Consider the following 27,903-nt stretch of genomic DNA (forward strand, 5'->3'; position numbering starts at 1 on the left):
TCGGGGAGCGGGAGCGCGGCGCGGACGCAAAGCCGCCGGGCTGCTGCGCCCAGAGCCAGCCGGAGCCGGAGCCCGAACCGCAGCGCCAGCCCCAGCCGTGCGGAGCCGCAGCCCGGGCCGGGGCCGGCGGCGGCTCATGGACAGCGGGGCAGGCGGCCGGCGCTGCCCGGAGGCGGGTAAGGATCCGGCGGCGGTGGAGGCAGCAGCGGCTTGGGGCCCGAAGCGGTCACGGCCGGCGGGAGCTGAGGGAGGGGCGCTCGGCGGAGCGAGGCCGCGGGGGCCCAGCCCGAGCTCGGCGCCAGGGGGCTGAGGTGGGGGCGGCTGGGAGCCCAGAGCGGGGGATGCGGCCGAGGGATTCCGGCCTCCCAGGTCTGCGGCGAGAAGCCGAGGGAGGGGAGGGGGTGCTGAGCAGAACCCCAGTCCCCGCGTCCCGAACCTGGGCGCGCTCGGAGAGACGGAGATAGGGAGACTCCAGGAGCGCGCGGCGTGGAGGATGGGTTTGGGGAAGCGCGCGGCCCCCAGTTTGGTGGGGGTCTCCCGGAGGACGGAGCAAGCAAGGACCCTTGTCCACAACACATACATACACACTTGTTGGGCAACTAGCTCGGCTCACTCAGCCGCTTCCAGCTTCCAGCGGGCACCCAGAGGGCCAGACCGTGGACATATATACACATATACATACATCCGTACATATGTGCACACAGACATACCTCCCGCACACCAGCGCCCACTGGGGCACCGTCACCAGCTCAGAATCCGCTTCAGTGTCTGCACGATCAGCAGCACCGACACACAACCCGTGGCTTTACAGAGCAATAACACAACCGGGTGTGACACCCCGCGACGTGGACACACAAACACAATCTCGTGCCCTCATGTACGAGTGTCACAGCCACAGTTCACTACATGAACCCTCAAAACCTAGCCACCCCCCACATTCCTTTAAGGAACACACCCTAACATATATCTTCTTACCCACTTCTTGGCCAGAACATAGGTACACAGCACAGGTCTCCTTGCACCCCTCTACTGCACCCACACAAACACACAACCCAGTATCTCAGCACACGCTTGATGGCACACACCCTAACACAGGAAGTGGCACCTACAGCAGCGCCTCACGGTCACAAACACAGAATACACTGCTTCACCCATCTTAACACTGGGTGTCACACACACCTCAAACCAACAGTGTCACATTACATTACACCCTGCAGCGCATACACACAAACACACACACTCCGTTCCTCTCCCTCGGAGTCCAGATTCAGGCAGAAGAAGCCGCCGGGGTCGCTCGGCGAGCCCCAAGCGCCCCGCCACGTTAATCGCGACATTATTACTGTAAATATCGGCACAGCGGGAAGCCTGGGCCGGCCTGCCGGCTTCCCAGTCGGCGCCTCCCCAACCCCCACTCCCGGGCCGAACCGGCCGGTGTTCCGGGAACAAGCTGGACCTGGCTGGCCAAGCCATCCCGCCTCCCCGGAGCTCCGGGGCCCCAGGTTCCTTTGTAGAGGGTGCTAGCCCGGGACGGTGATTGCGACCCTCTTCCAGCCATTTAGCTGAGTTTTCTGAGCCATCTGGGTCTCCAGCACACCTGGGTCCCACACACCTTGGTGGGTCCCGCACACCTGGGTTCGTCTCACACCTGGGCGCCTCCTTCGCCTGGTCCCCGCTGTAGGCCAGTGTGTGCGCGGGCAGGCCCTGGAGCCAGAAGGGAAATCGCGGCAGGCACAGGAGCAGAATTTGTAGGCGAGGTGGTCGCGCACCCCTTCCCCCCCAGCTACCCTCTGTAAGTCAGAATTCTGGCCTCAGTTTCCCCAACAGTGGTCGGCTACTATTTCTTCTGCCAGGAAAGACTGGGGGCGGCATTGAGGCCTTGGAGAATTGAGCGTAGGGAAAAACCCCCCTCCGCTCGCCACGAGAGGGTCGGTTTTATGAGAATGTCCCCGCCTAGCCGGGTTCGCGGCTTTGTGATTCCGGCGCCGGCTCCCTCCCCGCCCCCTCCCGGCGCCCGCTGCGCTGCTCGAGCCGGCGCCGGCTTGCGGGGGACCCTAGGCCGAGGCCGGAGATGCCGGGGAGGAGGGATTCCCCGCGGTGGCCTGGGTGCGGGGGGCGCAAGGGCTCCCCCCACTAGCCGAGGCGGGTTCTCACCACGCCGCGCCCTAGCCTTGCCTTGGGTTCCTGGAGGCTGGGCGCTGCCGGGGTGGGGGTGGGGCCACCAGAGCCCAAGAAACTGCCGCCGTCCCCCCCGCCACCCCCGAATCCCCGCAACACACACACACACTCGGCGTCCTCTGGGAGGAGTCGCTCCGCGCGCTGGGTGTGTGCTGGGAGCGCCCGCAGACCAAGGCGGTGCGGACTGGGGCTGCTCGGGTCGGCAGAGTCCAGGACTTCGTGCAGGAAGACGCCAAGAGCCTTCTAGCACCTGCTCTGGGTCAACCCTCGGGAGCTGCCAGGGAAGGGGCCACCCAGAAAGTTTTTATGACAAGCCGGAGGTCTAGCTGTGTTTGGGGTCGGGGGCGCGGGAGTAGGTGGGCGTTACTTTATTGACGTTAAGGTCTGGGGGAATTGGAACCTGTAATTACAACTAGACTAGGGCATGGGGTGGAATCGAGGGGAAAGGCAGACTGGCCCCCAGAGGTGGCCAGAGGCAGTGTGATAGGGAGGCAAGTCTGGATTCAGTTCTGGCCGCATTTAGTTTTTACCCCTTCTCCTACCCACCTCCAATTCTCAATTCCAAAAGGGACTTCAGCTGGAAGTGGGTGTCTTGCTGGTCTGCCATCTTCTTGGCAGAGGGGCTGCTACTGTGGCTACTTCTGCAGGGGAACTGGGCAAGTGATAGTAAGCTAATTGCTGGGAAGAAGGGGGTTGAAGGGCCAGGAGGCGGCTGCGAGGGTGGGGGAGGAGCTAAGTGGGAATCAGGGTTCGGGGAGGGGTGTGGGGAAAGAAGAAGGTGAGGGCTGCCCCTGCCGTGAGCAAGGATAGTTGGTGCAGAGATTCTGTTCAACAATGTATTGAGCACCTTTTATCTGCCAGGGCCCATGGTGGGTGGTGAGGATGCAGTAGTAAGAGACATACCGTCATTGCCTTCATAGGACTTACCAACCAGCGAGGGATTAGCTTGTTTATTCATCGAACCAAGGGGCACCCACTGTGTGCCTGATGCTGGAAATAAAATGATCTATTCAGCAATTGGAAGGCTTAGAGAAAAAATGATTTGTCCTTTACATGTAATGTAAATAGACCTTCATGTAATAGACCTTATAGGCATGAGATCTCATTTAATTCTCCCAAATAATTTCAAGAGGCAGGATTCATTATTTCCATTTCACAGTATGGAAACAGGTTCAGAAAAGTAAATTCACTTGGTTAATGTCACACAGCTAGGAAGTGGTGGAGCGAGGGTTCTAACCCCAACAATCTGACATGCAGGTGCCCAGACGCCCTGCAGAGAGGCTAATAGAGGGTTGTGGGAGAGAGGGGAGAGGAGCTGAGGTCTGCACACTTGCTATCTGTGGGAGGCTTCTGTTCAGCTCCACCCTACGCAACCCCATTTGCTTCCCCTCTTCTCCGACAGTCCGTCCGTTTGTCCCTTGGTGTTTTGTGCCCGCGGCAGTGACCGTTGTGTAACAGTGCTGGGGCGAGGGTGGGGAGTCAGAGCTGACCTGGCTACTGGGACAGTGGTGGCTGCCTCTGTGTGTTTTTTCTCTGGCCACAGCACTCAGCAAAATGGACCTTGGTCCCCGGGGTGGGCTGGAAATGAAGTTTCCGGGTGAACCCTCACCTCTGTTCTCCCTTCCCAGATGTTGACACAGACGGTATTTCCTTCAGCTTTTCTGGGACTCCGTCCCCTCCTTATCCCTTACTCCTACACCCCTGATGGCACTTCTGCTCCTCTATCTGAGGGACATGGGTCCCTGTGCCTGTTCCCCCTCAGGCTCTGGCTTCTCAGGGTCCTGGGTGCCCATGTCATTGGGGGGAGGTAGGGCACCGTTGCCCAGGAAGGCAGCCAGGGCCTGGGGAAGGGCAGATAAGGCGCTGCATGTATCAAAGGCTGCCGTGTGGGACTAATGACTCCCAGTGCCCAACTGCTGTGGACAAAGTTCAGAGATGGTGGGAGCAGGGGTGAGGGAAGGCCTCCTTATTGCTGCTCCTGCCCTTCCAGGCCACCCTGGCTCTCTCCCTGCATCTCTACGGGCCCCTGGGTGAACAGCAGCAGCCTAGGAAGCCTGGGCTTGTTTATTCCTTGACCCTTAGGCCCACTGTTTCTTATTCCCTCTTACTGGGCAAGGTTGGCAGTCCAGGAATGGTGGGGAGGCGGGTGTGACATAACAGGCATCAGATTCTAGCCTCAGATATTTCTGTTCCTTTCCCCCAGACCCTGGGATGTGAAGAGGCATTCTTATTTCTCAAGTCCTGGTTCTTTCACATACTACTTCTGTGACTTAAGACAGTTTATTCTTTCTCAGCCCCCATTTGATCATCTGTAGTATGGGAAGGAGTGTAATAATAAATACTACCCATTTCAGAGGGTTGGGAGGAAAGAGATCACGTGTGTAAAATGCTTAGTACTGAGTAAAATCTTAGTGTTTGCTGAGATGATGATGATGATGAGTGATTATGATGGCAAAGGTGATGATAAGAGTTTGTAGGGGCTGGCCGCAGTGGCTTACGCCTGTAATCCCAGCACTTTGGGAGGCAGACGCAGGTGGATCACGAGGTCAGGAGATCGAGACCATCCTGGCTAACATGGTGAAACCCTGTCTCTACTAAAAATACAAAAAAAAAAAAAAAATTTAGCTGGGCGTGGTGGCACGCGCCTGTAGTCCCTGCTACTTGGGAGGCTGAGGCAGGGGAATTGCTTGAACCCGGGAGGTGGAGGTTGCAGTGAGGCTAGATCGCACCACTGCACTCCAGCCTGGCGACAGAGTGAGACTGTCTCAAAAAAAAAAAAAAAAAAAAAGAGTTTGCAGGACCTCAGGCTCTTTCTTAACTCCCTGGAATTATCTCAAAGTTGTACCCAGATGGTCGACCATTGCATCACAATTGCTTGGGGGTTTCTCTAGGTCCCACCTCCTGAATAAAGATTCCTAAGGGTGGGGCCAGATAATCCTCATTTTGAAGAAACCCTCCAGATGCTTGAAGGGCGTAGGCCCTCTTCAACTCCTTTCCCCACTGTGAGCAACTCTCCCCCAACCCTCTTTTCGCCACATTCCTCCTACTTTCTGGGACCTTTCCCCGGCCCCGCCATCCCATACCTTCCTTGAGTTGGATATTATCCTGTGGTTCTCCTTCTCTTTCCAATTCAGAGGTTAGATACCACAGTCCTTAACTGGTTCTTTTGCTGGTTGAAGGTAAGGCAACTCCTCAGGGTGAGAAAGAGCATGTGGGGGGTGGAGGTAGTCTCATAAGCATGTGTGCCTGTTCTGCCTAGGAGGTTTGAAAGGTTATAGGGCCTCAGGTTGTGACTGTGAGATGGAGGAAGCCTGAGGTAGGGGCTTAATTCGTAGCTCTTGGAGTGGCCACACATCGTTTGCCCTGACTGCTGCCAGATCATGGCCCCCTGAATTAGCAGCTAAAATTTGTGAACAGTCATTTTTCCTGGAAAAATCTGCACCATGGTTTTATAAAATTCTTGAAGGAGGATGTGACCACAAAAGATTAACTATCTTAAATATCCTTGATCTGGAGAGAACAGAGGCAAACAGTGACTGCCTTATTTATTCTCTTGGTCAGGTTTAGGGTAATTCCCGTGGGCTTCCCACATAACGCCTCACCTGCCAAGACTTTTGTAGAGAATTGGGGTGCACAGTGATACCACCTTGTATATGCAGAGGAGGGTGGCAGCAGGATACAGTCCCATAAGAAAATGAGGTTCTCTGGTGATGGTCCTTTGGGGATGTGTTTGGGTTGGGGTTGAAGTAGTCAGATGAGCCTTGTGCCAGGTCCATGCAGGTGGAGGGGAGGTGGCTGGAGGGGGGTGGTGGTGGATCCAAATGGAGTACAGATAAATTCCTGCTTCCTTTAAAGAGATTAAGATTGCAACGGGAACAAACATTCACACCAATCTGATAACGCCACACACACTTTAGGGAGGGGCCTGTGCTTGGGGAAGGCCATACAGAGGAGGGGAAGTGTTTGATTTATCTAAGGACTGTGTGCATTCAGCAAACATTTGCTGAGAGTCTACTATGTGCCCTAAACAGAGAAGACTTATATTTTACCCCAGGAAGTTCTCAGTGGCGTAGGGGAATCGGGCAAGTGAGCAAGTAAAAGAGCAGTGGTCACACAGCAAAGTACCAGGAAAGGCTAAGCCCAGAGAGCCAAAATAACAACAGTCATTCAAGAGCTGCCGAGTGCCCACTGTGTGCCAGGTCCAGGGCTAAGCCCTGAGGAGGTAGGAGCAAACAAAGTAGAAACTCTCCTGCTTTCTGCTCACCATCTTGGAGCAAAGACAGACAATTAACACATTTTCCAAACAGGTACACAACTACAATTGTGCTAAATGCTTTGAAGGAGTCCTTTGTTGAGTACCCACATTTAGCCCACAGTATCTCAAACACCCTAGGAAATAGGTAGTATTATCCCCATTTTACAGATAAGGAAACTGAGGCACTAAATCTTTGCTTCAGGTCATGCAGCCAGGAAGTGAGCAGCTGGGTTTGCCTCAGACTGTCTGATGCCACAGCCCTTGCTCTTCTCCACCCTGCTGACCTACATTCGCCAAATGGTATACAGAAGCAACCAAACAAAATGAACAAATAATCATTGAGTTAGAAGCACTGTCATGGCAGATTGGACCAGTCTTGTTTACTTCTGCATCCCTGTGCCCAGGACAGAGCCTGGCATATTGTAAATGCCCGATAAACATTTGTTGAATGCATGACTGAGTCCCTACAGTGTACCCAGATGTGCAAAGGTGCATTGTTAGGGGGCAGGGGATGAGTGAGTGTACAGAATACTGTCCCTTCCTTCATGGTGCTTTGCATTTGCCTGGAAAGGCAGAGAACTCAGGAATAGGTGCACAATACTGAAGCTGAACAACACAGGCGGGCGGTGTCCCAGTCAGCCCCATGATTCATTGCCTTGGGATTGGAGCAGACAATAAGCGGCTGTGAGTTGGAGGAAGAAGAGGTCACCGTGGGCAGGAGAGGACTGTGAAGGTTTCCTGGAGGGCCAGAGCCTGCCCTCAGTGGGATTGATGTGGGGTGGGTGTTCCAGGTGCGGGGCAGGTATTCCAGTTAAAAGTGAGGAAGTGGGGAAAGGAGACTGAACCAGAAGCCTCTAAAGAAACTGCTGATCCAAAGATTTTGGATTTGAATAAAGGAGGGACTGGCCATGATTTTGTTGGAGAGGAGGGATCATTCAAGACAGAGACAGTAGCTGGGTCTAGCTGGGATCTGCAAATGCATGACCTCAAAGCCAGGGGAGATGGGCAGAAGAAGGGGGTTATTGTTGCGATGGGGGTGCAGCTTGTGGTTGACTAGGGCAGAGGTTGGGAGAGGCAGGTGTGAAGTAGGGGCTGGATATATGGAGATAGATGTCAAATAAGAGCCAGATGTTCATCCAGAGACCAGAGGGTGTGGGGTTGGGGAGTGGCCAGGGAAAGGCTGGTGGTGTCATTATCATCGGCAGCTCTGTCCCAGTTAGACCTGCTGGGCTCCCTGTTGCTAAGGACAGGCCAGGGCAGCTCCCAATGCCAACTCCAGGGCTAGTCAGCCCTGACCACAGTTCTGACCGCAATCTTGACCTGTGTTCCCTTGTACGCACCTGCCCATGGCAGTAGGAGGGAGAGGAGAGGAGCCCTAGCAACTGTGCATGTTCCTGTGTGCACGCTCTGGGGCATGTGTGCACGTTCGGGGGCATATGTGTTGGGGGAAAGTCGGGGAAGGCTAACACCTACTCCTCAACCCTAACCATTTTCACAAGCCTTGCCCAATTCAAGCTGGCCTTTTATGGGGGTGGAGAATACTGGGCACCGTGGGTGATTGTCAGAAAAAGAGGATTTGAGATGTCGTACCTCATGCATATGCACTGACTTGGCATCTCAGAATAAAGAGAACTGAGACATCATCCCCTCTCCCTCCAGCCAACCTTAATGGAGCCCAGTGTGACAAGTCAAGGTCCCAGGGTCTGGGGCGTGTAAGGACGTACTTGTGTCTCTTTCCTACCATGCATGTGGGGAGGGGTGCTCCAATTGGGGATGCTCGAGGCCTCACCCTTCCACTGGCTCTCTCTCCCTATCTCAGTATCAAGGTAATTACCATCGGTGACTAAGGCAGGATGCTCATGAGAAGGAGGTGTTGGGTGAAGCACAGAGCAGAGAGCAGGGAGGAAAAGAAGGAAAGAGGGCAGGCAGCCGGGCTTGGGCCCAGGGAGTGTCAGGTGGGTGAGGGTGTTCCATGGGCGGGAGTTGCTCTAGGCATGCCAGGCCTCTTACTGGCTCCTCCAGCTGGGGAAGACACTGCTGCTACAGCCAGCTGTGGATGAGATTCAGGGATCTGAGTTTCTGGAATCGGGGTTCTGTGCTGGGACTGACTGCTCTTGTGGAGAATTGTGTGTCAGTGGGAGAGGGTGAGTATGGGGCCAGCTCTGGGCAGCTCAGGACCAGGCTTCTCTTCCCAGCTCATGGCCTCTGTTTTGCCTCTTCCCCTTGCAGCCCTCCTGATTCTGGGGCCTGCCAGGATGGGGCCCCTGAGGCACAGCCCAGGCCCTGGGGGGCAACGGCTACTGCTGCCCTGCATGCTGCTAGCACTGCTGCTCCTGCTGGCTCCATCCCCAGGCCACGCCACTCGGGTAGTGTACAAGGTGCCGGAGGAACAGCCACCCAACACCCTTATTGGGAGCCTCGCAGCCGACTATGGTTTTCCAGATGTGGGGCACCTGTACAAGCTGGAGGTGGGTGCCCCATACCTTCGTGTGGATGGCAAGACAGGTGACATTTTCACCACCGAGACCTCCATCGACCGTGAGGGGCTCCGTGAATGCCAGAACCAGCTCCCTGGTGATCCCTGCATCCTGGAGTTTGAGGTGTCTATCACAGACCTCGTGCAGAATGGCAGCCCCCGGCTGCTAGAGGGCCAGATAGAGGTACAAGACATCAATGACAACACACCCAACTTCGCCTCACCAGTCATCACTCTGGCCATCCCTGAGAACACCAACATCGGCTCACTCTTCCCCATCCCGCTGGCTTCAGACCGTGATGCTGGTCCCAATGGTGTGGCATCCTATGAGCTGCAGGCTGGGCCTGAGGCCCAGGAGCTATTTGGGCTGCAGGTGGCAGAGGACCAGGAGGAGAAGCAACCACAGCTCATTGTGATGGGCAACCTGGACCGTGAGCGCTGGGACTCCTACGACCTCACCATCAAGGTGCAGGATGGCGGCAGCCCCCCACGCGCCAGCAGTGCCCTGCTGCGTGTCACCGTGCTCGACACCAATGACAACGCCCCCAAGTTTGAGCGGCCCTCCTATGAGGCCGAACTATCTGAGAATAGCCCCATAGGCCACTCGGTCATCCAGGTGAGAGGCCCCCTCCGTATAACTGTCAGGGTGACCCACCATTAGAGATGGGAGCCCACCCAACCAGGTGGGAGTTCCCTTCACTTAGGGGAAAAACTGCCAGAATACTATAGTGAGACCCCTTCTCCCCAAAGTCAGCCAGGGGAGTCTTTCCCACCCCACCCCAGCAGGTGATATTACTTTCCTCTATCAGGCTACTTACGTGACAGTGAAATAGCATATGAACAGTTTCCCCTGACCCCTAAGGCAGACTCAAGCTGGGGAAACCTCTGAGAAGTGAAACTCCCGTGCTAGTCAAGTAGATCCTTCTCTGCCAGCCGGGTGAGCTGAGTTGGAACAAAGGAATCACTGTTTATCCAGGTAGAATCTCTCCTGAGATGAGAGTATCTTCCCAACCAGGGACAATTTCCCTTTAGCCAGATAAGGTTTTCCTGAAGCTGGAGGATATAGCCTCATTTTGCCTCTTCCTGACAAAGTCAAATGAGATCATTTTAGCCAGGTGGGACCCTCAGAGTTCTGAAAAAACATACTGGGGTGTCTGTATACCTGCCTTCTCCCCTAGGCATGGGGTGCCCATAGGTGTGGGATGCTTGGCACAGTGGGGTTCAGTAGGGGGTCAATTTCCTCTGTTGAAGTTCTCAGCACCCCTCTCCATGGGAACTGCCCCAGGCGCTGGGCAGCTTGGTGGGGCTGGGGCCTGGGAGGGAGCAAAGAAAGCGTCTCTGCAGACAGGTGGGTGTATCTCCCGCTGTCATCTCAGCTCTGGCCTCCTGCCAGCCCCAGCTCCTTTCTCCTTCCCCATGGGCTGAAGATGCCTCTCTCTTTGATGTGAGGGAGCTGAGGAGGCTCAGCCTGCCCTGGACACCGTTACCCATCCTGGAAAACCCTTAGTCCTAGGTCCTCAAGCTGAAGTGGGAGATGGGTGGGAGTTTCAGCCTTTTTTTTTTTTTTTAGAGCCTGGTGGACTGGGACCTGGAAAAGAGACTGAGAAAGAAAAGGGAGACAGACAGTCAGGGATAGCAAATAATAATAGCCTAGGTGCCAGGCACCGTTCTAAACACATGATGTGTATTATATCATTTAATCCTTACAGTACAAGGTAAGCATTATCCCCATTTTGCAGATGAGAAACCGAGCCCAAACAGATTAGAAAACTCGCCTGATATCCTACAGCTAATGAGTTCAGAGTCCACCTTTGCCACAGCCAAGAGCCTAGATGTGTAACTGGCTTCAGAGCCTAGGTGTGTAACAGCTTTACCACCTCCCAGTGAGGTGAAGTGGGAGAGTAGGGCAGAGAGTAAGCAGAGAGGTCAGCAGGGCTGAAAAGAGAGGATGGAAGAAAACAGGCTGTGGGAAAGGGGCAGAATCAGAACTGAGCAAGGATAGAAAGGAGACAGAAGCCAAGAGTCACAGACAGAGACAAAGAGAGGTAAGACAAGAGGCAGATAAGAAGCTGGAAGACCAATCTAGAGGCAAGGGAGACTGGGGATCCTCATCATAAAGTTGGTGACAGGTAGACTGGGGTGAGGGGAGGAGAAACTGCTAGGGTTTGGCACTCAGAGATGTAAACAGAGACCAGGGTACCTGGGGAACTGTTGCCCAGGAGTCTTCACTGTAGAAAAAGCCCAGGCAGGGATAGCTGGAGTTCCCATTCCCAAGGAGGAGAGGACTGACAGTGGCTTGAGGGCTCACTAGGTGCAGTGCCCACTACTGCATTAGCACTGATTTTTCAGAGGCAGGTGGGTAGGAGGGTAGACGGTTGGACAGACAAAAAGAAATACATGCTATTTAGGGAGCTCTTTCCCTGTGCCAGGCAGTATCAGGCATTTTTACCTGTATTATCCCATTCGATGCTCATCACAGTTCTGTGAAATAGGTTACATTATTATCCCCATTTCACACATTCATAGACTGAGGCTTAGGGAGGTTAAATAATTGGCCCAAGGTCACGTAGTTACTTGGGAAGTGGTATAACTGGGATTTGAACCCAGGACTCTTCTGTTTTTTTACCCCAGAGACTCTGCCAAGTTATGCTTATTCTCCCCTCACTCCCCACAGCCGTCACATTCTGTCTGGCTGTGACCTAACTCCAGCCCTCATGTTTCTCCCTGCCCAGTAGTACCCCATGGCCATTCCCACCTGGGTCCTCTTGCCCCATTACCAACCGTGTTTGTATAGAGTTGAGTCGAGTGCGCGTCGGAGTTGGCGTGGGAGGGCGTGCCCACTGACTGCAAAGGGACAGACAGTTCATTGTTTGATGCTGGGAGCCCAGCCCACTGCCAGCAGGCTCTGTGGCCTGCATCAACCCCTCCCTCCTGGCTGCAGGCTCAGGCCGGATTCCTCACATTGGTGCCTCGCCAGCCAGTGCCAGCCAGGAGGAGAAGTTGCTGCTGAAACAGGTTTCCCCAGTTTGACAGAGTGGTGGCTGGGGCCCGGCCTGGAGGGCTTCTCTGACCCACAACCCTACCTGACTTCTTTCAAAAGAAATCCCCCGACCTGGGGCCTTCAGGTGGGCATGTGAGTCTTTACTCATGTGTGCAAACACACATATGCACAAACACATACACCTTCTCACACAAAAATCACACATAATCACACATTCTGATACAATCATACACATACAAACATATATACCTTCTCACACAAAAATATCACACTTAATCACACATTCTGACACAATCATACACATACATATGTGCACGCGTGCATGTAGTGCAGATTCACACGGGCACACACACCACCTCCACTACTCGCACCTCTCCATCTCTTCAGGAGGGTTCAGGCAGGGTTCATTGGTGAAATGGCTTCCCTAGTTCTATTGGGTCCTCACCCTCTCCTGGTATTTTTGTGGACCCATACGGCAATGACAAGTGAAGTTTAATTCTGCCCTGTCCCATCTCCAACAGTTGCCTGTAGCACTGTTGAGGATTTGCAGGCTGCATCTGGGCTCTTCAGGAAAATAGGTTAGTAATGCCTGCCAGAGAGTCCGAATTGGGAAAAGGCGGTACACACATGGCTTCTGGAAAGGGAGCGATGTTGGATTGGCTGTGTCTGCCATGCTTGTTGGAAAGGACATTGGCAGCATATGTGCCCCTTTATTTGCTATCCCTGATCTAAACCATCTCTGTTCTCCTTGTTTTTCTCTCCTGCCCCATAGGTGAAGGCCAATGACTCAGACCAAGGTGCCAATGCAGAGATTGAATATACATTCCACCAGGCGCCTGAAGTTGTGAGGCGTCTTCTTCGACTGGACAGGAACACTGGACTTATCACTGTTCAGGGCCCGGTGGACCGTGAGGACCTAAGCACCCTGCGCTTCTCAGTGCTTGCTAAGGACCGAGGCACCAACCCCAAGAGTGCCCGTGCTCAGGTGGTTGTGACCGTGAAGGACATGAATGACAATGCCCCCACCATTGAGATCCGGGGCATAGGGCTAGTGACTCATCAAGATGGGATGGCTAACATCTCAGAGGATGTGGCAGAGGAGACAGCTGTGGCCCTGGTGCAGGTATCTGACCGAGATGAGGGAGAGAATGCAGCTGTCACCTGTGTGGTGGCAGGTGATGTGCCCTTCCAGCTGCGCCAGGCCAGTGAGACAGGCAGTGACAGCAAGAAGAAGTATTTCCTGCAGACTACCACCCCCCTGGACTACGAGAAGGTCAAAGACTACACCATTGAGATTGTGGCTGTGGACTCTGGCAACCCCCCACTCTCCAGCACCAACTCCCTCAAGGTGCAGGTGGTGGACGTCAATGACAACGCACCTGTCTTCACTCAGACTGTCACTGAGGTCGCCTTCCCGGAAAACAACAAGCCTGGTGAAGTGATTGCTGAGATCACTGCCAGTGATGCTGACTCTGGCTCTAATGCTGAGCTGGTTTACTCTCTGGAGCCTGAGCCGGCTGCTAAGGGCCTCTTCACCATCTCACCCGAGACTGGAGAGATCCAGGTGAAGACATCCCTGGATCGGGAACAGCGGGAGAGCTATGAGTTGAAGGTGGTGGCAGCTGACCGGGGCAGCCCTAGCCTCCAGGGCACAGCCACTGTCCTTGTCAATGTGCTGGACTGCAATGACAATGACCCCAAATTCATGCTGAGTGGCTACAACTTCTCAGTGATGGAGAACATGCCAGCGCTGAGTCCAGTGGGCATGGTGACTGTCATTGATGGAGACAAGGGGGAGAATGCCCAGGTGCAGCTCTCAGTGGAGCAGGACAACGGTGACTTTGTTATCCAGAATGGCACAGGCACCATCCTATCCAGCCTGAGCTTCGATCGAGAGCAACAAAGCACCTACACCTTCCAGCTGAAGGCGGTGGATGGTGGCGTCCCACCTCGCTCAGCTTATGTTGGTGTCACCATCAATGTGCTGGACGAGAATGACAACGCACCCTATATCACTGCCCCTTCTAACACCTCTCACCGGCTGCTGACCCCCCAGACACGTCTTGGTGAGACGGTCAGCCAGGTGGCAGCCGAGGACTTTGACTCTGGTGTCAATGCTGAGCTGATCTACAGCATTGCAGGTGGCAATCCTTACGGACTCTTCCAGATTGGGTCACATTCAGGTGCCATCACCCTGGAGAAGGAGATTGAGCGGCGCCACCATGGGCTACACCGCCTGGTGGTAAAGGTCAGTGACCGCGGCAAGCCCCCACGCTATGGCACAGCCTTGGTCCATCTTTATGTCAATGAGACTCTGGCCAACCGCACGCTGCTGGAGACCCTCCTGGGCCACAGCCTGGACACGCCGCTGGATATTGACATTGCTGGGGATCCAGAATATGAGCGCTCCAAGCAGCGTGGCAACATTCTCTTTGGTGTGGTGGCCGGTGTGGTGGCCGTGGCCTTGCTCATCGCCCTGGCGGTTCTTGTGCGCTACTGCCGACAGCGGGAAGCCAAAAGTGGTTACCAGGCTGGTAAGAAGGAGACCAAGGACCTGTATGCTCCCAAGCCCAGTGGCAAGGCCTCCAAGGGAAACAAAAGCAAGGGCAAGAAGAGCAAGTCCCCAAAGCCCGTGAAGCCAGTGGAGGACGAGGATGAGGCTGGGCTGCAGAAGTCCCTCAAGTTCAACCTGATGAGCGATGCCCCTGGGGACAGTCCCCGCATCCACCTGCCCCTCAACTACCCACCAGGCAGCCCTGACCTGGGCCGCCACTACCGCTCTAACTCCCCACTGCCTTCCATCCAGCTGCAGCCCCAGTCACCCTCGGCCTCCAAGAAGCACCAGGTGGTACAGGACCTGCCACCTGCAAACACATTCGTGGGCACCGGGGACACCACGTCCACGGGCTCTGAGCAGTACTCCGACTACAGCTACCGCACCAACCCCCCCAAATACCCCAGCAAGCAGGTAGGCCAGCCCTTTCAGCTCAGCACACCCCGGCCCCTACCCCACCCCTACCATGGAGCCATCTGGACCGAGGTGTGGGAGTGATGGAGCAGGTTTACTGTGCCTGCCCGTGTGGGGGCCAGCCTGAGCCAGCAGTGGGAGGTGGGGCCTTAGTAATAACACCGCTGCCTCACCCAGGCACAGGGATTAGGCTGAGTGAAGATTAAGGGAGGGTGTGCTCTGTGGTCTCCTCCCTGCCCTCTCCCCACTGGGGAGAGACCTGTGATTTGCCAAGTCCCCGGACCCTGGACCAGCTACTGGGCCTTGTGGGTTGGGGGTGGTGGGCAGGTGAGCATAGGTGGGGAGGGAAATGGGGAAGAAGTCTACTCCAAACCTAGGTCTGTATGTGAGACCAGCCCTAGGTGCTTCTCTAGGAGGGAAACCGGGAGACCTGGGGTCCTGTGGATAACTGAGTGGGGAGTCTGCCAGGGGAGGGGACCTCCCCATTGTGCCTTCTGTGTGTATTGTGCATTAACATCTTCCTCACCACTAGGCTTCTGGGGCTGGGTCCCACATGCCCTTGACCCTGACAATAAAGTTTTCTATTTTTGGAGTTTTGGTTTCTTATTTTCTGGAACTGAGAGAAGCAGCGAGAGAGACTGGAAGCAGCCCTTTGTCCTCAGGTCCTACCTCAATTTCCCCTTCCCTTCTCTTTGCCTCTTGCCACATCCTAGACCTGCCCACTGTACCCCACATTATCTTAGCCTACCATCTTGCCATCCACCCCCATGTCCCTATCCATGTCTGGGAAAGTGGCCTTCTGACCAGCCTTCAAATGGAGGTGTCTGGCAATGTGTCCCCTTGCCCCATGTCTGTAGGGTTTTCTTCCTAAGTATGACCCAGAAAGGGCAGGTAGAGCTATACCCAAGTCCTGCCCCATCTGAGGCTTGATTTTTCCAATCTGCTCAAACAGTTGCCTCTGACAGACCTCAGACTGGAGCACCTGGCAGGGAGTAGCATTCAGCCTTCCTTCCTGCCTTGAGTGAAGGCAGAGAACCTCTTGATTACACCAGCCACCTTCCCCCAGGGCAAGTCCTTCCCTCAAGTCCCTTCCCCAGCCTCTTCATCCCAACAACACTCAACACCCAGCAATTAGCTGGCCCTCCCCTGTGTCTCCCCACCATGATCACCAGCCGGGGCTGCAGGGGGCGGGGCCCAGGGGGAGACATGGGGAATTCCTAAGTTATTTGCATTGACTTGCCCTGCACCCCCACTCTTAGGGGGTTCCCTGCTCATGAGCAGAGGCTTCCTAGTTCTGCCTTCTGCCTGTGATGCTACCTCCCTCCCCTCTTTCCACTCCTTGCTCTGGCCACCCTGGGTTGCTTGCTCGCACTCTCTCTCTCTCCGTCTCTCACTTCTTGCTCTCCTGGGTCTGCCCTGTCTCTGGTTGTACCTGAGTTGGAGGAAGGCTAAATATTGGCTGAGGGGCCTCAGGCCCTGGGGGAGTCTCCGAGGCCAGAGGCAAACTATCTCCATGGTGACTAAAGAGGCTTGAGACAGTCCCAAGAGGACCGAGGTGCCAGCTATCTCCTCTGATTCCATCCACAAATTCCCCCAATGCCCTGGGGGGGGCCCCCAAAGTAAAAACTCCTGGGGTCCTTGGAGGAGTGGGGCCTGGGGAAGTGAGATCTAACCATATCGTGACCTCCAGCAACTCCTGACCTCCCATTCTTTCTCCTCCTTTTCTGTCCTTGCTGGCATTCCTTCCATCTTTCTCCTATTCCTTTAGCGTCTTCATCTCTTTTTCTTTCCCATGATCTGAGGGATTGTCTCTTACTCAGCTCTAATCCAACCTAACCCATCCGTGGAGCCACACTGAATGTCTTCTCCCAACATTCAGATACAACCAAACCACACCACCTGTTGTCATCATCAACACACATAGGCCAAGTTTCCACTGAGTACTCAGCATGGTACTAGACCCTGATGAAAAAATGGCCATACTTGTACAAGACAGACAAGTGAACGATGAGGCAATTGAGAGTCTTAAGAGTCGAATGAAAGTGCCCTACTAAAGCTTTTCCCAACTTATTCAATGAAACTACTTCTACTGCTACTGCTCACTTCCTTTTTTTTTTTTTTTTTTTTTGAGATGGAGTTTCGCTCTTGTTGCCCAGGCTGTAGTGCAATGGCACCATCTCAGCTCATTGCAACCTCTGCCTCCCGGGTTCAAGCAATTCTCCTGCCTCACCCTCCCAAGTAGCTGGGATTACAGGCATGTGCCACCATGCCCAGCTAATTTTGTATTTTTAGTAGAGACAGGGTTTCTCCATGTTGGTCAGGCTGGCCTTGAACTCTTGACCTCAGGCAATCTGCCCGCGGTGGCCTCCCAAAGTGCTGGGATTACAGGCATGAGCCACCGTGCCCAGCACTCACTTCCGTTTTTTGAGTCCTTACTAGGTGTGAGGTACCATGCTAAGCACTTTGTGCGAATTAGTTCAATCAGTGCTCATAACTCTTTATGATATGGGTCATTTTAATATTAATTTTGCAGAAGTGAAAACTAAATAGTGATGCAGCCAAATTCAAACACAAAGCAGGCGGGTCTCCTATTATCTATTATGCTATAAAAAAGGGGTTCTGTGGTGAAGTTAGTTTTGGTAGTAAGAAATTCATGATCACGTTAGCCTATTAAAGGCTCTGCAGAGTCCTCCAAAAAAGGGGGAACCTGTTAGACTTCGTTTAACTTTTTTTTTTTTTTTTTTTTTTTTGAGACAGGGTCTTGCTCTGTCACCTAGGCTGGAGTGCAGTGGCGCAATCTTGGCTCACTGCAACCTCTGCCTCCTGGGCTCAAGCGATCCTCCTGTGTAGCTGGGACTACAGGCGTGCACCACCACACCTGGCTAGTTTTTGTAATTTCTGTAGAGACCGGGTTTTGCCATGTTGCCCAGGCTGGTCTCAACTCCTGGGCTCAAGCGATCTGCCCACCTCAGCCTCCCAAAGTGCTGGGATGACAGGTGTGAGCTGCTGTGCCCAGCCCCAATTTTGTTTACCTCTTGAGTTTTCTGAATTTATTTCACCATATTGCCCCTCCCTTCCTTTGACAAGCACAGTATACGAAAACTTGCACAAGACATGGAAATGGGCTTCTGTAAGGAGAAAGTCAGCTTGTCAGTGATGAGCAGGATTAGGGCAGGAGGGTCCCCTGCCTCCTCACAGGGTCACTATGTGAGCAAACTCCTGCGGCAGGAGTGAGCCAAGTTGGAGGCAGGGAAAGGGCAGAAAAAGGAATATTCTGGCAAGAAGAGGGGCATAAGAGAAAGCTGAAAGATGAGACTGGAAGAACTGTAGGTTGTAGAGGACATGGGTGCCTTACCAAAAGTTCTTCAGAAGGAACTAGTCCCTGAAAGCTCATGAGTGTTTTAGATGAACTGAGTTTTAGAAAGTGCACTGGAATATATGGTAGGCTTAAAAGGGCATAGAGATGAAGGTACAGGACTGAACTTCTAAGAGTTGGACTATGATGGTGGCAATGGGGGTGATGGATGGATGGATTTGGCCAAGGTTAGGGAGAAAGGACCCACAGGATTCAAGGGGTAATTGGATATGGGGTAGGGATGGGGAATGAGGGGAGAGCTACCAGGATTCCCAGGTAGACATCAGCCTTCTGAGTCTGGGTGATAGGATAGTGATGAGATCATTGCCCATACAGAAGCTAATTGAAGAAGCATTTGGTTTCAGACATGTTGAATCTTAAGGGCCAGTAGGCAGAGCCAATTGGAAATAATCAGCAAGTGTCTAGAGCTTCAGTTTGAGAGAGATTTTTTGATCTGGGCTTTTATAATTTGATAGTCATAAAATTAGAGGGAACATTAAGTGTTGGGTATAACCCAACCCTCCATTTTACGGAAAAGAATCATGGGAAAAGAGACCAAGCGACTTGCTTAGTAGGCAGGACCGAAGCCTTCAATTACCAGGTATGGGTTCTGCAAGGAGGTGGGACTGCTGGCCAGTATCTTGAAAGAAAACTGGAAAGAGAAGCACCAACACCTACACCAGGTGGACTACACTCCTTTATAGCCTCCCGGCCCCAAACATCCATGTCAGTTTTGGGGACCTTATCAGTCATCACCCAGACCCTTCAGTGTTTTAGATCAATACAAGGATTCCAAGAATGGTCGCTTATTCCTGAAGATGAGGTGGGAGGCATCTTCAGGAATAGGGATAGTGGGGAGGCAGTTCTGGGCTACCACAGCAGCTCCAAAACTCCTGTCCTGACAGCCTCTTCCACCCTAGCTGCCTTGAATGGGGCTATTAGGAGGGTAAGTCTACAAAGCCAGGGCCACCTCCCCTGGCCATCTTCATAACCTCCTATCCAGAGTTATAGAGTAAGACAAAGCACTGCCAAAGTCTTGGAGGATGGGAAGGAGCTTAGAGACTCATCAGCAGAGCCCTGGGCTTAGCTGTTTTCACCCCTGGCCTCCAGGGGCCCTGGGTCTGCGCCCTCCACAACTCCTAATTTCTGGTTGGCAGGAAAATCTGTGGCAGTCCCAAGTGGGTATTTGGGTGGCTGGCTGGTTGTGCCAAGTGCCAAGCTGAGGTTGCCAGGTTCCAGGGCTGATCGTTAACCTGTGGCAGGCATACAGGGCTGCTGGCTGGGAGCAGCCTGTCACGGTTCCACTCCCCCGACCCCTAGTCCCCAGTCCAAGCCTTCAAGTCTGGCTCCTCATGCCAGCAGCCCTCCCAGAAGCTCCTTCCTATTTCCTGGAAGGAGTCTCCCTTCGAGACCAGCTTTCCTAATCCCTAATGGGTGCCATGCCCTCCCCCCATGTCCAGGCTCCTGGCAGAGCCCTACCCTCTCCAGTGAATATTCTATTTCCTGATAGAGAGGACTGGGGAGTTCCCATTGTTCTGCTTTGTCCCCTTCCCCCAGGTGCCCTGGTTTGTTATCAGGCTCCTCCCTTTTTTTTCCACTCCCAGGCCTCTCTGGAGGGGAGTGAAGTGGGGATGAGGGGCTGAGAGGGAGGGGCCACAGCAGGGAGTCTTCAGACTGCTGCAACATCACAAACCAGGGATGAGGAACAGAGGATAAGAAAAGAAAGATTGTCCCCTCATTTGGAAGGAGGCAGTGGCAAGAGCAGTGAGACAGGTGAGGAGCTGGAGTTTGGAGGGTGCTGTTTGGAAATGAGGGAACTAACTGTTCTGGTATTGGTGAGCCATTTGGGAGTTAGGAGTCTGCTTCTTTTAGGAAGCTGTTCGAGAAACTGCAGGCTATGCTGGTGTTTAGAGGCTGAGCTGGAATTAGGGGAGTCAGGTGGTATTATGTTACTCTGGTATTGGGCTCTACACTGTATTACAGGTCATTCTGGGATTAAAGGGAGGCTGTGCCAATATTGGGAAGCTGGGTTAGAACTAGAAGGGTTGTGCTATAACAAGCGGTTGCACTGGATGAGGGTTATTGGGGTAGCATAGGGGCTATAATAACACTGGGGCCTGCGCTGTATTGGGACTTCCAGTATGTGGACTTGGCTGTACTAGGAGCGGTCCTAGAACTCAGGAGCTGTCTTTCACTGGGGCCTGTGCTTTCGGGAGGAATGTGCTGTGCTGGGGCCTGGATCTCTTCTTGGTTGCTGTTGAGGCCTGAGTAGGATGGTGCTTGGCTTGTACTAGGGCCTGGTATGGTGGTGGGCCCTGTGGGCAAGCTGGCTGGTCAGTAGTGACGATCTCTCTCCCTGCAGTTACCTCACCGCCGCGTCACCTTCTCGGCCACCAGCCAGGCCCAGGAGCTGCAGGACCCATCCCAGCACAGTTACTATGACAGTGGCCTGGAGGAGTCTGAGACGCCATCCAGCAAGTCATCCTCAGGGCCTCGACTCGGTCCCCTGGCCCTGCCTGAGGATCACTATGAGCGCACCACCCCTGACGGCAGCATAGGAGAGATGGAGCACCCCGAGAATGGTGAGGCGCAGCACCATGGTCAGGGCACCCCAGGAATGAGTGGAAGCCTGGGAATGGTGACAAGGCCTTAAACAAATCATCTATGTATTGAGTTATTATGTGCTCAGTCATCATCACCGTGCTGAGGGCTTTCAGGTATACACGCATTTAATCCCCAGAACCACTCTGCGATCTGAGAACTTTATGGCACCCACTTTACAATGGAGGAAACTGAGGCTTAGAGAGGTTAAGTCACTTCCCCAAAGTCATACATCTAGAAAGTGACAGACCTGGGAGGGATTCAAACCCAGGTTTCTCTGACTCCAAAGCTGTTGCATTCGGCACCATGTTTACACGGCCACCTGGGAACAGGGACCCTGAGTGTGGTGGCCAGAAAGCTCACGTAATGGTGAGGAAACCTTGAGAAGGTGGGTGGTGGTCCTCTAAGGTTGGAAAGGCCTTGAGAATAGAGATTGGGCCCTGGATGCTACAGGGGGCTCAGAGAACGGAGTGACATATGCTGGGGTGAGGAGTGGGAGAAGGTTTGGCACCTCTTTGAGGAAGACCGCGGCAGGAGGTCTGGTGAAGAGAAAGGCCTGTCTAGGAGGGATTTGGAGGGTGATGGCAAAAGGGAGGTGTGAGCCGGAGCAGAGGTCGGTGTGGGAAAGGATGGTGAGGTGTGCTGTCAGTAAGTGTGTGTGCAGTGCGTGTGTGTGTGTGAAGGCATCCATGGCAGCCTGTGGAGGGGGAGAGTGAACGAGCTAACCCCTGAGATGGAAAGACTCTTTAAGTTGGAGCTGTCCTCAGGTCTCACCCACTCCCTCAACTCAAAGCCTCCTCTCTCCACAAAGGATGGGAGGTTTCACTCCCCTACCTCAGGCACAGGGCCCTTGTCTAACCTCCTAGGCCCTAGGTCTCAGAGTGTCCTCCACCCCCACCCCACCCCTCCATGCTCGATCTCATGCCCGTCTCGTCCTTTTTGTGCCCGCGCAGAGCCGGCTGGCCGGAGCAGGCCCTGAGGCAGAGTGCCAGGTATGTGGGAACTGCTCTGGGGTCTGGGGTCTGTGGGACTCTGCCCAGCACCCAGCCTCGCCCACCCAGTGCCCATGCTCTGCTCTGAGCCATGTTGTGTCCCCCAACTCTGCTCTGAGCTGTAGAGCCTTGGCACTTTGAGGGTTAACAACAGAGCTGTCCCCTCCTCACCTGGCACTGGCAGGAGGCCAAGCCAGAGTGGGTGGTGCCAGGGGAGCCCCTGTCCCAGGCAGTATTGCTCAGCCATGTCCCTGGGGGGTGGGGGGGTCACTGCCTGGTGCTGTCCCTGAGCAAGGGCAGGACAGGGACAGCTGTGACAGGAAGTACTCAAGGCCCAGCCGTTCCCATGGAGACCCCCGCTGCCCAGCAACTACACCGGCTACTGCTGATGTCAGGCAGCCAACTCCTGTTCCCGTGGGTGTTCTGGGCAGGGAGCTGGGACAAGGCCAGGGGTGGTGGCTGGTTTAGGGGCCAGAGTGAGGTGGGGAGGGGCTGCATGAGCGTGCTTGTGGATGTGAGTGTGGGCCTCTATGTGAATACCCCACATAGAAGCTCGTCCCTTCCCCCTGGCTTTAAAGCAAGGTCTCGCTGGAGGAGGGTGGGTTCAGGACCACTGGGAGCATGTGAGGCTTGAGGGGGTTCTGAAGGAAGCAATGTGCCCAATTTCATCTGAGGATAGAGGTGCCCACTGTAGTAGATTTGTGCATCCATGCCTATCTGTGTGTGTAAGAGAGGGAGAGAGAGAGAGAGAGATTGATTGCGTCAATCAATTCAATGAGGATGGGGGTTTCCTCAACCCCACCTAAGGATAGATTTGCACGTTTAAGTCTGTCTGGAGATAGATAGATGAGGCAGTGTGTAGATGAGTGTGTGTTTGTGCATCTGTCTGAGGGCAGATTTGGGTGTGTAAGAAGAGCACTGTGGGGTAGGTGACGTTGGAAGGAATGTGTCTATTTAGGGCTTGGTGGCTTATGCTTGTAATTCCAACACTCTGGGAGGCTGAGGCAGGCAGATTGCTTGAACTCAGGAGTTCAAGACCAGCCTGGGCAACATGGCTTAAACCCCATCTCTACAAAAAAAACCAAAAAATTAGCCAGGCATGGTAGTGCACGCCTGTAGTCCCAGCTCCTCGGGAGTCTGAGGTGGGAGGATAGCCTGAGTCTGGGAAATTGAGGCTGCAGTGAGCCAAGATCACACCACTGCACTCCAGCCTGGGTGACAGGAGTGAGACCCTGTCTTGAAAAAAAAAAGGATAACTCCGGGTGCGGTGGCTCATGCTTGTAATCCCAACACTTTGGGAGGTCAAGGTGGGTGGATCACCTGAGGTCAGGAGTTCAAGACCAGCCTGGTCAACCTGGTGAAACCCCATCTCTACTAAAAATCCAAAAATTAACCAGATATGGTGGTGGGCGCCTGTAATCCCAGCTACTCGGGAGGCTGAGGCAAAAGAATTGCTTGAACCTGGGAGGTGGAGGTTGCAGTAAGCCGAGATTGCGCCATTGCACTCCAACCTGGGTGACAAGAGCAAGACTCCATCTCAAAACAAAGAAAAAGAAAAAGAAAAAAGATAAGATTGTGTGTGTGTGTGTGTGTGTGCGTGTGCGTGTGCATGTGCGTGTGTACAGTAGGCCAGTAGGTCAATGGTGGGAGGGCATGTGTCTATTCGAGGGTGTGTGTGCCTGTGAATTCAGTGGTCAGGAAGGGGCGCATACTCCTGTCCTGAGGTGGGGTGTAGATGCCAGTGGGAGGCCATGAAGCAGAGCTTTGCAGAGGCTGTAGGTCTGACAATTGTCCTTCCCCGCTCCTTCCCACAGACCTTCGCCCTTTGCCTGATGTCGCCATGACAGGCACATGTACCCGGGAGTGCAGTGAGTTTGGCCACTCTGACACATGCTGGATGCCTGGCCAGTCATCTCCCAGCCGCCGGACCAAGAGCAGCGCCCTCAAACTCTCCACCTTCGTGCCTTACCAGGACCGAGGAGGGCAGGAGCCTGCGGGCGCCGGCAGCCCCAGCCCCCCGGAAGACCGGAACACCAAAACGGCCCCCGTGCGCCTCCTGCCCTCCTACAGTGCCTTCTCCCACAGTAGCCATGATTCCTGCAAGGACTCGGCCACCTTGGAGGAAATCCCCCTGACCCAGACCTCGGACTTCCCACCCGCAGCCACACCGGCATCTGCCCAGACGGCCAAGCGCGAGATCTACCTGTGAGCCCCCTACTGGCTGGCCGGCCCCCCTCCCCCAGCCGCCAGCCAGCTCCCAAATGGGCCCATTCCAGGGCCTCACTCTCGACCCCTTCAGCGTGGACTTCCTGGCCAGGGCCCCAAGTGGGGGTATCACTGACCTCATGACCACGCTGGCCCTTCTCCCATGCAGGGTCCAGGTCCTCTCCCCTCATTTCCATCTCCCAGCCCCCAGGGGCCCCTTCCCCTTTATGGGGCTTCCCCCAGCTGATGCCCAAGAGGGCTCCTCTACAATGACTGGGCTCCTTCCCTTGACTTCCAGGGAGCACCCCCTCGATTTGGGCAGATGGTGGAGTCAAGGGTGGGCAGCATACTTCTAACTCATTGTTTCCCTCATGGCCGACCAGGGCGGGGATAGCACGCCCAATTTTAGCCCTGAAGCAGGGCTGAACTGGGGAGCCCCTTTCCCTGGGAGCTCCCAGAGGAAACTCTTGACCACCAGGGGCTCCCTGAAGGGCTTTTGTTACCAAAGGTGGGGTAGGGACGGGGGTGGGAGTGGAGCGGAGGCCTCGTCTTCCCGTGCTGCTCCTGGACTGGCCCACCTGCCTGCCACATGCCCACGCCTAGTCCCATCTGGGCCCCCCTTCCCTGCTGGTCATGCAGTGTCTGTATATAAGGACCTTGGAATGACGTCCCCATTTCTGCCTGATTTGCAACTTTTCTTGTTGATGTTGTGTTGTCTTGGGGGACCCCTCTGGGGGGGACCTGCCCTGTGCCCCCTCCTCCCTGCCGCAGTGCCCCCCAACCCAGGCCTCTATTGTTCCATGTTGTAAATACCCCTGGGGCCATGGTGGGATGGGGGTGCAGGCCAGGGAAACAACAGGTGGGTGGGGGTGGGGACGGGGGTAACATTTGCCTATCAGCAGAGCTGGGCTTTTATTTAATTTTTTTTAAAAATACAAATCTCTATTTTTTTGGAACTGTTGCGCTGTGCCCTGGGGGGATCCCCGCTCAGGCTGGCCTCCCACATCCAGATGAGCATCACAGAGGGGCCCTGAGACTGTGGGGGGCAGCTGGACAGGGGTGGGATGACTGTGCCTCTGGCCTGGTTGGGTGAGTTGGGAGCAGGAAGGTTTGCTCAGGGGGCGGCTGGGTGCTGCTCCCGATATAGGGGGCCTGCATCCTGCCCCCTCCCTGCCCTCTCAACCCCCAGCCCCTGCCATGACTGACCCGTCAGCCTGTAAAACCACCATTGCCTTGATCTCAGGGGGTGGGAGGGCTGCCTCAGGGCACCCTGGGCTCCAGGCCCCCTTCTTCCAGTTGGGCTTCCCTTTGCCAGGGTCAGGGGTCCCATGGGGGAGGGGGTAGGAGGTTGGGGGGCAGAGAAGCCCAGTCAGCCATGATGAGGTGGAGTTCTCTTCTTCACCTCAGGGGGCCAGGGTGTAAGGGGCGTCCTGCAGAGCCCCCGTCTCCCACTGTGGCCATCTCAAAGCCTCAGCCCCTCTTCCTTCCAGAAACCCCCACTGCCTTGGCCCATACCTCTCCAGCTCCCTAGGGGCCCAGGCTGGGAGGCTGGAGACTCAGGGTATGGCCCTTGCTTGACTTAGTCTAAGCTTGGGGAGGTGGTCCAAGATTGGGAGGGGTGGGTACAGGCTGCGGGGTCATCTGGTGCCTTTGGGAGCTGTGCTGCTGGGGTCTTGACTCCTGTACCCCAGAGACCCCACCCCCACCCTGGAAAAGCCAGGGGGCTGAAGAATCACCCTATTTCTCTGCCTCTTACCCCCAACTTGGCTTGGGGTGACAGTGCTAGGAAGGAGAGCATTGTTAGGCTGGTAGCCCCGGCATACGAAGCCCTTCTATGGAGGGGAAGGGGTAGAATGGGATGGGGTGGCAGCAGCCAGGTCTAGGGGTTGGCCAAAGGCTCCTTTCCCTTGGGGAGGCCCAGGAAATGGGCTGGGGGCTTGTTAAAGAGACAGCTCCTTTCCCCTGCACAAATGGGGCAGGTGCAATAGTCTTGGAGTTGGTAGTATTGGGTGCCCAGCTGGTGGAACAGAGGCCTCAAGGATTGTCCTGGGTGCTGGAGGTCAGGATTCAGGCAAGAAGATTGTATGAGGCCCATTTGCATGGTGGAGAAGGTGGTCCAGACTGGCGGCATTCCTGGGGTCAGTGGACTCCCACTGGAAGCCCCTAGTGGCCTGGGTACCCTGCCCTGGTCTTAGAGACCCCTGAGCACTGAGCGGAAGAGCAGAGGAGCATTTTGCACAATGGAGAAGCCAGAAGAAAGAGGGTGGCCCAGATGGCTGGGAGGGCTGAGAAGCCCTTCCCACAGGCAAAAGACAGAGCCCCCAGCCCCCTGGTTGGGGCCAGGGCACTGAGTCTGTCACCAACTGGGCACTGGAGAGATGAAACCAAAGGTGGGCAGGGGTTGGCGACAGCACTGGGGACTATCCCTGTGGGTCCTAGGTCTGTGAAGCCCCTCCCCAATGCCTGTGTCGCGTACAGTTTTATGTACCAATAGGCGACATTTGGCCAGAGGAGAGCCCCCCCAAAACCCAGCCTGACCCAGTCTGTGTCTTCCTAGAGGGGACCTAGTCGGTCCCCATTCCCCTACTTCAGGGCATGTCTCTCCGTAGGGGGAGGGTATATGGGGACATATTTCTCTCCTAGGGTCCCTGAAGCATGTTTCACATCCTGGGGTGGGGGGGGATGTTCTCTGGGCATCCCTCACCTCTGGGGGCTCTCTAGGCCCTATCTCTCCCCTTGGGAGTCTCCGGGGGACATGTGTTCTCGCTGAGGACCACGGGAGCATGTCTCCCCCGATTACCCAGGCTCTCTGGGGAGCCTGTTTTCCTCCCAGGGTTCCTGGGAGTACTTAAGGCAAGTCAGTTTCGGGCCATCTCTCTTCCCAGGGAAGGGGGCTATCTCTGAAGCACGTCTGGGAAGGGATGTTTCTGGCCCTGCCCCAATCTCTCCTATGGGGGTTTCTCTGCCCTGCAGCACTTTAGGATGAGGCTGGGCATCTCTGAGTTGTCTTTTCTCCTAGGAGCCCTGGGATACCTCTCTCTCCCGAGGGTAGGGCCTCTGGAGCCATTTCTTCCCTGGGTCGGGGCTGTCTCCGGGTGTTGGGAAGGCTTGTGTTGGCCATGAGAAAGTCTCTTAAGGGGCGTCTCCACTGGGGACTTCTCTGGGAGGGGGGACTGTGTCTCGCCCATGGGGTTTCGGGCGGGTGTGTCTGCCCATGGGGAGGGGAGACTGTGTCTCCTCGGGTTATCTAGTGGGGAGGGGGGCCGTGTCTCTCTCGTGTGTAGGGGGGTGGGGGTCGGGGTGGGGGGTTTTGCGCGCGTCGGGTGCCCACATTGGGGTCGTGTTTTTCTTGGTTCGTGCCACTTCCCACCGCCTCGCTCCTCCCGGGAAGGGCCCCCGCCCCGCCCCTCCCCTCCCCTCCCCACCCCACCCCACCCCACCCCACCCCATCCCTGGCGCTGCGAGCACAATCCCGTTGATTTGTAATGATTTCTGTCTCTTTCTGTCTTTCTCTTTCTCTGACCCCACCCCCACCCCCACCCCCGCCGCGAGCATGCGCAGGCACCGCCCCTACCCCCTCCGGTTCGGTTCGTTTCCGGTTTGTTTGCTGAGCTGTCAATGAAAAGACCCGTGTAATTATTCCCGAGCTTTACAATAAAAGTGTGAAAACCGGACCCCACTCAGCTTCTTCCGGGTCCTCGGGCTTGCGTCCCGTGGAGAGTGGGAGATAAATCTGGAGGGACAAGAGACGCGAGGGACAGGAGACTGAGACCCGCACTGGTATTAATCGGGGATGGGGTCGAGCTGAAGCGTTCTGAGGACAGACCCCTAGTCCATACACCTCAAAGTGACCCCTGCCGGATCCTCTGGGCCCG

The 27,903-nt window shown here is 55.1% G+C and overlaps 1 protein-coding gene across 3 annotated transcripts; it reads left to right on the forward strand.

Moving 5' to 3' along the window:
- On the forward strand, positions 1-27,702 carry PCDH1 (protocadherin 1). 3 transcript variants are annotated; one of them, XM_030827343.1, is made up of 6 exons: positions 1-176; positions 8,660-9,522; positions 12,680-14,875; positions 20,593-20,812; positions 21,785-21,823; positions 23,638-23,691. In XM_030827343.1, the coding sequence occupies exons 1-5, from the start codon at positions 137-139 to the stop codon at positions 21,808-21,810; spliced, it is 3,345 nt and encodes a 1,114-aa protein (XP_030683203.1). In that variant the 5' UTR covers positions 1-136; the 3' UTR covers positions 21,811-21,823; positions 23,638-23,691. The 3 variants fall into 3 exon arrangements, with proteins under 3 accessions (XP_030683203.1, XP_030683196.1, XP_030683213.1); XM_030827336.1 differs by lacking the exon at positions 21,785-21,823 and having other exon boundaries at positions 23,638-27,702; XM_030827353.1 differs by lacking the exons at positions 1-176; positions 20,593-20,812; positions 21,785-21,823; positions 23,638-23,691 and adding an exon at positions 8,445-8,574 and having other exon boundaries at positions 12,680-15,467.
- Positions 27,703-27,903: the final 201 nt, after the last annotated feature.

The sequence above is a fragment of the Nomascus leucogenys genome, chromosome 2 (genome assembly GCF_006542625.1).
Source record: "Nomascus leucogenys isolate Asia chromosome 2, Asia_NLE_v1, whole genome shotgun sequence".
Lineage (NCBI taxonomy): Eukaryota > Metazoa > Chordata > Mammalia > Primates > Hylobatidae > Nomascus > Nomascus leucogenys.